Source organism: Papaver somniferum, chromosome 3 (genome assembly GCF_003573695.1).
Source record: "Papaver somniferum cultivar HN1 chromosome 3, ASM357369v1, whole genome shotgun sequence".
Classification (NCBI taxonomy): domain Eukaryota; kingdom Viridiplantae; phylum Streptophyta; class Magnoliopsida; order Ranunculales; family Papaveraceae; genus Papaver; species Papaver somniferum.
Window position 1 is genome coordinate 47,152,629 of NC_039360.1, and position 12,512 is coordinate 47,165,140.

Genomic DNA, 12,512 nt, shown 5'->3' on the forward strand with positions numbered 1-12,512 from the left:
ACTAGACGACAAGTTGAAAAGTTCAAAACCACAAACTCTGTTCCAACCAAATCCGAACATGGATTCAGAGATTTTGTTGTCCAAGTTGTGGTCCTTCAAAGGTCAAGAATCATGCCCACTACTGCATTGACCGTTTCGCTTTGCAACCAGTATTGTCTGTTTCCTACCGCTGGCCACCAAATAATCCAACAAGGACTTGTTTTCCCTAATTTAGTCACAGACAACTCATTAAAAGCTCACTGTGTACCTATCCCCAGGGCCTAAAGGAATAACGGCTGGCAGCCTAGAGCCCTAGACAACAGCTCATGATCGTACTGTGCACCAAAATAATGGACCTTTCTCAACATGAGGAACCACGCGATTAAATAGAAAATTCTGCACTTAAAATTAGCCACACACCTTTATGAATTTCTAAGCTACATCTTTCAAAATTTTACTGGAGTAGGAAAATGAAAAGTGTCAACGAAAAAATAACTGAAAGAATGAATCATACACACTTGATAGTGTAGGGCCGCTCCAATTAAACACTAGGAAAAGATAAACAACTACATTCTTCCATTATTCCAGATCAATGTAGCATTGTCTACTCTAGACACAGTACTACTTCCATGTACTTTACAAATTCCAAATAACACCCAGCAACAAGATAGTAAAACACGATGGTAGAGAGAGACAGAAGGAAAGATCTACAAGTCCAAATCCACGAACTTCTCATGGTTTAGGAGGTGGTGAGCTGCTGCTACTGCTGCGGCTGCTGCTTCTTCCTCTCACAGGCCTACAATTCAGATGATGATCATAAACAGACAACACAAATAAACAAACTACAGTAAAAAGAAGCAAGTAAACAAGCGCATACCTTCTTGGACTACGACTTCTGGAAATCCGTCTGACTCCCTGCACAATTACATTTCCAGTATACAAAGTTAGACTATCATTGCATGCTCAAGACTCAACCTTCGACTACGCTATTGGGTTAACAGAAAGCCCTAACCCCCATAAAGAAAATCTAACAGTATATAAATAAATGTAATGCAGAAAAACAAGACCACTAATAAAACCTTCCGAGGGCTCGGTGAAGCGGAAGATGATGAAGATCTCCCACGTCTTGGAGGAAGTCGGCCCCTGTTGTCCATATAGCAAAAGTGCAAGTAAAAAAGGATTCAAAACGGTGATCATTCAATTAAGTTGCAGAAATCTAGCTAACTGCTACCAAAGAGTAAATTACATTCCACCCATTTCTCATGCAGCTACTCGAAAATGCTCAATTGTCGATTCGTACATCTTTATGAACATGTGCAACTTCAATAACATGAGAATAACTTCAATATGATAAATCCAGATGTATGCTAACCTACTTATCCAGCTAATTAGCCAAGGCTGCTGAAAACCAGAACATAACCATAGAGGAAGTCGGAAAAATGTTATGCAGCATATGGTTTAAAGTTTGCAAGGTCCAATGAGAACATATAGAGTATATGGTTCACTTTTTATATATACGCAGACATGCTTCATTCAATTTATTAGCCTAATAACATGGACAAAATATCCCTATTGTCTAGCATCTCACAATAAATGATTGTAATTAGAAGTCTCCTTCAGGATTTGACAGGAAGCTAGTACGCCTTCTAAGATGCATTGAAGAACAACTAGACCAAACTGATGGGTAAAATGGGAACAATCACATTTCATTAAAAGCTATACACAGTCTAGCTGTACTAGATAAACTAGTGATTGAAACATCTGCTGGTCAAAACTTTACCTGCGTGGCGAGATTGAGCGTGACCTTGAACGAAGAGGCCTGCGAATAGGAGAACGGCTACGCCGGCGACCAGCAGGTGATCTTCTGAGAGGACTACGTAGTCTTCTAGGAGGGGAACTGATAAAAGGAAAATCAATAAATAGTTGCAGTGAAATAATCATGTCCCAAGTCCCAAAAATATAAGAAAAATTTAAAACTTTGAACTCAAAGGCATGACATGACAATCTTACCGTCGCCTGACTGGGATGGGAGAGCGCCTACGAACAGGACTGCCACGACCCCTTCGAGGAGAAGCACTGTTGTAAAACAACAGAAATCAAACGCTTGAACGGAAACCTCAGCTACAGAATAACCATAATGTAATAACGTAATAATAAATTGAAGTGAGGAAGATAGCCAACCGTGCAGGTGATCTATTATACCGCCTTGGAGGAGGGGATGGTGATCGTCTTCTGATAGGAGATGCAGGTCTCCTCCTGAGAGGGGATCCACGACGACCAACAGGAGAATCCATTCGCCGCCGTGGCGGTGAATCCACCCGTCGCCGAGGAGGAGTATCTGGTCGCCTTCTAGGAGAGTCACCTCTTCGGGGAGCTAGTGGGGATCTCCTACGTGGTGGTGAAAGAGGTTTTCGGCGCGGAGAAGCTGAAAGCAAGTCCACAAGAGAGAACAAAGGAAGTGAATACAAATTCTCATATCTATCTATCTACATGTGTGTGTCTGTGTGCGTGTGCGTCTGTATATATAAGCATATCTGATAGAACATTTCTCCTAAGGTAATATACGGGACCACATGAAGAAACCTACAATCTCTTTGTCTGTGTGGAGCATCCTTTTCAATGTCAACACCATCTTTCTTTTGAGAAGCAGGAACAGTTTTTGTAGGCGAGGAAACCTTCTGCCGTGGAGACAAGGTGAACCTTGCTCGAACAACATTTCCATCAATTTGTGCCTGGAAAGGAACAGCCATTAGAACAAATAAGAACGCAAATTTTCTAACAACAGATATATTTGAGATATATGCTCAGTAGCTTACCCCATCCATGAAAAGAAGTGCTTTTTCTGCATCAGCTCTAGTCTTGTATTCAACATAACCAAATCCACGGGGAAGATTAACCTGCAAGCATAAAGAACTATTTCAACTGTCCAATGTTAAGCAGTAAAAGAAACCACAACATAAATTTCTTTGAACTTACACTACGATCAATTGCCAGCTCCACGTATACAACTTCACCAAAGTTGCCTACAGGGTAAAGAAAAGCAAAAATTGATCAACTTCAATCGATAGGCTAAAGCTCAGATGGATGCATTTCTTAAATCAAGTAGGTGCCATAACACATAACCTCGCTACTAGGTGATATATTGGCATCAATTTTACTACATACACATTGGATGAAAACAAACATCGAATCAATATCAAATTCAAGAAATGCAAGTGTTAACTTTCCAAAGGGACCCACAAACCGATGAAAAAAACAGTGGCAAACACTGAACTACAAGATCTATAAAATGCATGTCAATTACTTATTTTAGTTAGCACAAAGTCTCTTGATCAAACTTGCTTTTCCCACATTTTCTTACACACCCACCTAAGAAAGTCTAATATTAAAATTGAAGGGTTAAAAGAATTAGAACTTGGCTTGAAAGGAATGCTGAGCCAAGCAAAAGAATACATGCAATATTAGTTGCCAGGTACAAAGAACTTGATGCAGTTATCAACAGATTATAATTTATTAAATCCAGATCACAAAGGAAATGACTTACCAAAAATCTCCTTCAGATGTCCCTCAGTCACATTCCTAGTGAGCTGATCAACATGCAGCATTAAAGATTCTGGAGATGCTTTCCTGAAAACATGGTATGTTTAGTACAGCAAACTCAGCTTTATGTCACAAATATCCTGATTTACTAGTTAATTTACTAGTCATACACACACCAAGCCACCAATTATGCTATTACTATCTTGTTTGCAGTATGAGTCACCTAAATTGAGTGTGCATACTGCAGTTGAGTATGGCTTATCAATTGAATGCATATACACAAAGCGATTTATCATTCAACTCAGACAAATATCCTAACATCAAAAACAAATCAAAAGACCAAGACGAAGTTAAATATGGTGCTTCAAGAGAAAGGGATTAAGTCACAATTCAATTTACTTGCAACATTTGACAAGTGATACCCCACTGAAACAGTTCGCAATTTAAAGAGTTAACATGTGAAGCACTGAAGGCCAATACAACAGCATTTAGATATATAAAAACTTTACACAAATTAAATTCCTAGTCATACACACACCAAGTCGCCAATTATTCTATTACTATCTTGTTTGTAGTATGAGTTGCCTAAACTGAGTGTGCATACAGTATAGCTTATCAATTGAATGCATATATAGGATCTAAGCTTCCATGGCAGAATCATGTAATCCAGATTGAATAATGTTGCACATTTGTAATGAAATGATCAATCTAATTGTAAGCAGAAGATTGTTATTAGAAGTCAAATTGCGCACCAAAGAGAAGACCAAAAAAAATAAAAACACACCCAGGTGGTGGTGATCCACGTTTAGTTGCCGGTGCTGGAGAGCGACCTCTCCTACCTGCTCCCGGAGGACTACACAAAAACAAAACAATAAGATATTCCATCAGACAATTCTCCAAACTAGTAAAACACTGTTCTTTTTGTTAATCGGAATTTAACAACAAGAGTACACAAAGACAGTGTGCCATGCATTGCTTCTCACTTAAACTTAGAAACTTAAAGAGTTAAAATTTCATTAGCTTCATAATTTCTAACATCCAAAAAACAGACAGGACGAAATCGAACAAGAGACCATCCCCTTTAGTGCTGATTAACTTAGTCCTAAAATAATTATTGAAAGTCAGAAGGGTCTTTATTCCATTATTTTTGGACTATGTTCTTTGTTAAGAACCAGAAAAAATGGGTAATTACAGATAAATTCAACTAAACAGATAAACCTAAAACTAAAAATACAATAAAGATGCACCTGAAAAAAAAAACAAATCAACTAACCAAAAATCAAATTAGGTTTGTGTATGATTAAATGGCCTTCAGAGGAGAACCCTAAGTTAATCTACAATCGAATGCCACAAACTGTAAAGAACATATTGGCAAAACAATAATCAACACAAAGTAAAATAAATCGATAAGAGTGATATGTGAAACAACCTTCTTCGCTGAGGAGGAGGAGGGCTTCGACTGGGAGAACTACCACTTCTTGAACGAGAAGAAAACGAGGAGACAGATTTGGAACGGGAACGAGACCGTGAAGGGGAACGGGAACGAGATCGTGATGATGAACGAGAAGATGAACCAGAACCTGAAGATCCAGAGGATACTGGTCTACGTCGAACGGGGTTCGCCATGATCGAGCTGAATCCTGGTAGTAGCTCAAAACGCAAACCCTAGGAAAAACCCTATCCCTTGGAAAGAATGGGGGAGAAGGAAAAGAGCTCGCGGGAGAAAAGTTGGGGACTGAGTTGGGGGGTGTTTCTTAGCAAAAAAAAGAGTTGGGGGGTGTCACGTTTTGGTGTTAAATGGTAACGATATCTATTTATGGCATTGTCATCCACATCCTTACGGCTGAAAAAATAGCACCCGAAGCAATCCCAGGCCTCAATCACAATGGCATGTATGTAGTTAATAAAAAAAACACAACGGCCAAGTTAATTGGTGGATAAAAGAAAGCAAGGGGAAATTAGGACGTTTGGTGTTCAACAACGTAAAATGTCAAAAGAAAATGAAGAAAAGTAAGCATCTTCCGAAATGTACGACTCCTTCTCTCTCTTCCCCTCCTAAGTTCCTCACTGTCTCTGGCTTTTTCCGGCATCTTCTAGCCGTTGGTTTCTGTATTCTAGTTGCTCAACGGTCCCTTAACCGCTAGTTTCTACCGGATTCTGGCATCTCATGACGGAATTCAAACACTGCTAAGCCTTTTCCTCTCTGTTTATGTTCTATGTTAGCTGCTACTCAATTCTCCTTGTGATTCTCTCCGCTTCTAATTGGTTCTCATGAGTTATTCAAATCACAAAATCGTCTCCGGCATCACAAACATCACTAACACCACCAGTATCACAAGTATCACCGGAATCACAAGCATTACAGGAATCAATGGATACAAAATCACAACAGAGCTCTCAATTGTTTCCACACTCAATAATACAATCAAATCCTACAGAAACCAGTGTAATGGCAAAATCCCTAAACTGAGTACTAGTCACATCTCCAGGAGCAAAGATGAACTTCTAATCTCTTACAGCTATAGGCTAATCAGGATGGATTCTACGATTTCTTACTACCAAATCCTACCCAATTTCCCTGAGGAATTCTCCTCAAAAGCCAATTCTTCCCCTGCTACCTATTATATAATTCACGACATACATTATTTAGCTTTCTTCACCCATCATCCTCAATCAAGATGCTACCGAAATCATCACAACAAAAACCATTACACTCAAACTCAAATTCATCCCAAACATAGAAGTCCCAATTTAACCATCAATAAATCAGACAACCACCATACCAATAGAATTAGACAGAAAAAGAAACACAATTGTTCTTCACAAACCAAAGTTCCCAAACATAAAAGTTCAAACTTTAAAAAGAAAAATATCCAAACCAAAAGCAATATTCAACCTAGACCAAATTTCAGATCCCAGAAAAACTATAAGTTTGAAGCCATAAGAGAAAGATCGAGCAACACCTTACTGAGGGAAGGGACGAGTTTTGCTCCGAGTCCCCTGGCTCACTCTCCGAGTCCGACTACGAGTCATATACATCCTAGGCTCTGCAGATCGCCTCATTGGTACTGGAGTATGTTGCGCTTCTTAGGAAACATTGATACCAACATCATCCTCGCTCGACATACTCATGGAATCATTCATCGAAGCAGAAGGTACAACATCATCAGGCAAAATATCAGGATTAACTGGAGAAGCAATTGGAACGGTGGCTGGATCGGTAGCTGGAACGGTTCATGGAGACTCAAGTCCTGTAAAAATAACACGTCCAATCCTACCAGTAGCCTAACACAGAGAATCCATTACCGAAAAGCGCATAGGCTCATCATGATGCCAAGGCTAACCAGCCATCTGAGGAACCATCATCCTCTCCCTTGCATCAAGAGTTATGGACTAAAAACCAACTCGGCTTACACCAGAGATCAAAAAACGGTCAGCAACAACGGCAACGCCCTCATGAACCTCGAATGGACCATATCGGGGATGGAAAGCATACAGTACCCCATGATCTCTAGCACCCATCTGTGGATGCACTTTTGACTTTGGTATACCAGTAATATAACATTCTTAATCACCAACTCGTCCCCCAGACGATCTTTGAATACCTGCACCAGATGCATGTTCATTACTACTTTCAATTTCATCTTGGGTCTCCAACTCAGCAAAAGGGTTGCTGGTATCTTGATTTATGGGAGCAGGCTTTGGTTCCTTGAAATGATTTCGAAGACGCTCTACTGGAGAATCCAACAACAACTCATGAATTACTCCTGGTGGCCCATCCTCTTGCAGACACTCCTCAATCTTCACTTCAACATTATGCTGAAGATCGTCCAAATACCAAGAGAAATCATACTCATGACCGGGAGATTCACATCCTTGGGGGAAAGCTATCCCATAAGGCAATCGATTCACGCAATGCTCCCGTGGATACCAGTGTATTCGAGGCTCGTCTTCGACCTCGACCAATTTCTGCTTACCCTTTCGATCAACACTCTTATCAGTCCCCGACATAGTGATTGGATTAAATGGAGTTCAATCACACAGAACAGAGGATGTAGAAAAGCACAGAACAAGAAACAAAGAAATTCTTATCTCCGGCAGAAATGTTCTTAAAGGCTAATTTTGATTGGTATTGGGTAACTGCATCATTAAGTGGTGACGGTTCCCAAAGCGCAAAACCTTTCGGATCCTACACCCTTACATTCTCTTTGGTCGTTGCAATACGCATGCATCTGAGGCAACAATACCTACAGCCTCCAGAGCCTAACTGCAACACTACTAGGCCATTTAATCCTCTATTTCAAATTGTGACAGGTGGAAGCAGGAAAAGGCTCAGGGTTACACTTGGCAGTGCAATTCTAGCGGCAACCTTAACTGCAACATCTCTCACACGATGTCTCTACATGCTCATAACTCAGCTCTATGCGCATCCGATTCAGACTTCATCTGACTCACTCAAACGTACCAAGTACTCACTCTCGGGCCAATTTATTATACTACAATCCACTATCATTGCCGGGCCGACTGAAAGGAATGAGGACATGCCTAAGCTTAAAAACAAAGTCAATCAAGCCAAGCTAAGTCCCTTTCTAACCCAAAGAAATCAAAACTTTTTATTTGATCTCATCAGTAATTTGGAATCCTATGACTGCTCTCACACCATCAAGAGTAAGTACAAGCTAACCTTATACCATAAATATAGTTTGTTTTGCTCTGGATTACTCTTCTTTGGCAGGTCCCCCTCACAAGGCTTACCAGTAGTCATCAACTCCAACATAGTCAATCAAGGCATCTACTACAAGACTCACTGGGTCATCACATGGCACTTGTACCCCTCCTCTGATCATTTTTGGATTATAGAGCATCACCAGTACTTCACACAACAAAAATACAAAATCCATACTAAGTACAAATACTTCACTCTTCATAAATTTCAAATTAAAGTTGCTAGCTTTGGTACTTCTCATTTTACAACTGAGCTTTTCATACTTATCACCACTACCATCATTCAAAACCAATTCATGGCCTCTTCCTCAGGAACCAGATCTTCAGATCAAGTTGAAAACTTAGTTGAACAAATGAATTCTTCTCTAAACATACCTGAAGAACTCTTCCCCAAAGTCTTTATCAATTCTGAAAATATTTTACCCAAAAAGAAAGACAGGGGGTTAGTCCACGAGTGAGTTGGGGGGGGGGGGGGGGGGGGAGTTTAATGCATTTTGAATCTTGGGGATTTTGAGAGAGTGTAAGAGAGTATAGGGAGTTTTAAAGAGTTTGGTGTTTTGAGTGTAGGGAGTTTGAGAGACTCTCCCAAAATCTCTACTTTTTTTAGAGATTTGTAGTGAGGCAAAAATACACTAGAAACTCCCTAGAACTCCCCAAAACAAACCAACTCCCTAGCATTCTAGTTTTTACCACTAACAGGGAGTTTAAGAGTTTGTTTCAAACTCCCCCACGACTAACGGGGTTTTCTATGGAGTTTGGGAGACTCTTCTAAACTCTCCCACGACTAACGGGAGAAAACCCACTATACCCAACTCCCCCAACTCCCGTGAGGACTAACATCCTGAGAGGATTGGAAATGGGTCTTTATAGGAAGATATTGTAGCAAAATCTCCCATGAAACTAGAACTATCTCCAGGTTCATCAACTCAAATTGGGAGCTCAGGAGAAATGCAGAAGTGAATCTCTGGAAGAAGAGAATGAACTACTACTCAATCAAACTTGGCAGCATAGAAGACTACGAAGTGTTTAGAAAAGGAGGCACTAGAGGAATTTTTGACAAACTCATTGTCTTAACTGAAGTTCCACCTGCAGGACCAGATTTCATTGATGAAGTTAATTTTTACAGAGTCAGGATATGGGCTCTATTCAAAAGGGTTCCAAGGCATATCATCCCTGATATGAGTAATATCATCAGACCAGCAGGAATCTATCAAGAAGCTAAAAAAGCCTATGGGAGAGATGAAGATGAAAAGAACATTGAAATTCTTCTAACTATTGATGTTACTAGAGCTCTAAAGTATGGAATAGATGCTTATGAAACACCAATTGTATCCCACTGGATGGAAATGGCTTATGCTTTGCATAGCATAGCTTTCTGCAAGATTTGCAGGATCTTAGACCACCCTGGTCCTCTATGTGAAGAAAAAGAAGAACAAGCTCATAATGCTAAACCAAAAAGTCACCCATCTAATCTCAGTGACAATTACCCCTCAACCTCCACTACTCCTATCACTCCCATCACCAGTAGCCCACATAAAAACAACAAAATAAGACACTACACAGACAAAGATGCATTTGAAGAGTTTGCCATCAAAATGAGGTTAACACAAAGACAAATCATCTTAAAGAACAACTCTGAAGAATTAGATGGTCCCGAAGAGTATATCATCTTCAAAGCAGGACTACATAAACCTATCAAAGGAGACATACCCACTACCAATAATGATGTCATAGCCTGTCAAAAGAAGCATAAACATCTCATGGATAGCAACAAGATTAAGGACAAAATGAGAAGAAAGAAGGGTATCAATATCAAAACTGCTGCTAGAAAACTTCACTCAACTCTTGAAAATGGTTTGGAGCACATTATCATCCCTGAAAATATCTTCCCAAAAGTCAATCCTACTAATATCCAAAGCTTACCTCTTAATGTCCTTGAACCTACCCCCTCTCTGGCTGACATTCAGAAACAAATCAATGAAGATTTCAACACTCAGAAGAAACTGCTATGGGAAAGAAGGAAAAAGGAGTTCAAAATCAAAGTTGTTGATACTGAACTCCATCCTCAGTTGATGGACCCAAAAACAAAACTTTTCATCCCCACTGCTACCACAGGACAGACTCTCCATTACTGAGATCAAAGCCAACCATCCAAGAAAAGCAGTAACCAAATGATGCATATGGAGGAAGATCATCTGACTAATCTGACTACTGGAAGCCGGAGCAAATCCTTTCCTAAACCATCAGGTAACCCCTAACATTACTATTTATTTATTCATTTTTTTCAATGTGATCTTTAATATTACTACTTTAAAAAGAAAACTCATAATTTACTTTAGCATTGTGGTTCTCACTAATACCACTAAACACCATGATGATAAATGCTTAGGCTATTTCATTATTATCTTTAACTATCCTCTTGTATCTTATTTTTGGCAACTCTACTCTATCATGGCTTGGAACTGTCAAGGTCTAGGACAACCAAACACTAGTAGACACCTAAATAACATGCTAAACAAACATAATCCTGATATTTGTTTTATTATCTCAAACCAAACAACAAACTAGGAATTTGAAAGCCATTTTAGGTAATATAGGTGTCACTAATTTCTGGTTTGTTGAACCTAGAGGAAAGACCAATACTGCTGGAGGTCTTGTCTTAGCCTGGAAAACTAACCTAAAGGTCACCATACAAGAATTCTCTAACTATCACATTAGTGCCATAATATATCCTACTATAGGGGAACCTTGGCTCTTCACAGGTTACTATGGCAGCCCTTACACCACTAATGATAAACTGCATTCTTGGAAAATGATAGAAAACACTGCTAGAAATAATACCTTACCTTGGCTAATAATGGGTGATTTAAATTTTATATTGCATGATCATGAAAAATTCAGTCAACATCCTATTGATTCTTCTGAAGCTAACACCTTTCTGGAGAAAATAGAAGAAGCCAATCTTACTGATTTGGGCTACACTGAATGTCCCTTCACTTGGACCAACAGAAGAACTGGCATTCATATCACAGAACAAAGACTTGACATAGGATTGGCTAATGAAACTTGGCTTGATTTATTCCCAAATTCCACAATTTCCAATCTTCCAGCTATTGGTTCTGATCATAATCCAATTCTTCTCAATACCAATTGGAAGCAAGGACACATTCCCTTCAAATTCTTTGGTCATTGGCTTGATCACAAGGACTGCAAAGAAATTATTGTTGAATGTTGGGAGACTCATCATAAAGGGTCTCTTTCTATAAAGATTGCCAGAAAGTTAAGAGACATCAAAGTCAAGTTAAAGCAATGGAACAAAGAAGTTTATGGTAATATCAAGGCCAATCTGGAGGACTGCATACAACATTTGGACTGGATCACCAAGAATCAGTTCAACATCAATAGAGGAAAGGATATAAGAGATGCCAAAGAGCAAGTTGAACATTGGCAGAACATACATGAATGCTTCTGGAAGACTAAATGCAGGGATCAGCTTATCAAACTAGGAGACAAAAACACAAGTTTCTTCCACCTATCTGCAAAGAAAAGATACAGAACAAATAAAATTGATTCTATTCAACAAGCTGATGGCTCCTGGCTACACAACAAGGATGAAGTAGCTCTCTGCTTCACTAATCACTTTTCTAACATGGCCATTGTTGAACCTATAACCATCAACCAATCCCTCACTGACCTTATTTCCACCACTATCGCCACTTCTGAAAATAACAACCTCTTAAAGATTCCTGATGCTGTAGAAATCAAAAATATCCTCTTCAGTATGGTTGGTGACAAGGCTCCAGGTCCTAATGGTTTCCCTCCAAATTTCTTCCAAGCCAACTGGGATGTAGTGGGTGAAGACATTAAACTATGGTCCAAAACTTCTTTACTTCTGGATATCTGCTCAAAGAAATGAACTCTACCTTCATATCCCTCATCCCCAAAACAGATAGCCCTACTACCCCCTCTCACTTCAGACCAATATGTCTACGCAAACCACTTACAAAATCATTTCCAAACTCCTGGCTCGGAGACTAAAACCTTTGTTACCTAACCTTATATCTCCTTTTCAATCTGCTTTCATTCATGGTAGACAAATCTCTGATAATATAATCATTGCTCATGAACTCATACATCATATGAATACAAGAAAAGGAAAAAAAAAAAAAAAAGGAGGAAATGGTACTATGGGCATTAAGATAGACATGGCCAAAGCTTTTGATGGGGAAACAAATGGGATTTAGCTCCCAGTGGTGCAATCTAATCCA

General features: G+C 39.5%; 1 protein-coding gene across 1 annotated transcript; it reads right to left on the minus strand.

Moving 5' to 3' along the window:
* Nucleotides 1-447: 447 nt before the first annotated feature.
* On the minus strand, nucleotides 448-5,293 carry LOC113356076 (serine/arginine-rich splicing factor SR45-like). The gene is made up of 12 exons (XM_026599084.1): nucleotides 4,949-5,293; nucleotides 4,304-4,372; nucleotides 3,524-3,606; nucleotides 2,956-3,002; nucleotides 2,796-2,876; nucleotides 2,567-2,711; nucleotides 2,161-2,404; nucleotides 1,990-2,055; nucleotides 1,760-1,876; nucleotides 1,059-1,122; nucleotides 857-894; nucleotides 448-775 (listed from the first exon to the last, which is right to left on the minus strand). Exons 1-12 carry the CDS (start codon nucleotides 5,143-5,145, stop codon nucleotides 712-714), a joined length of 1,215 nt encoding a protein of 404 aa, XP_026454869.1. The 5' UTR covers nucleotides 5,146-5,293; the 3' UTR covers nucleotides 448-711.
* Between the last annotated feature and the right edge of the window lie 7,219 nt (nucleotides 5,294-12,512).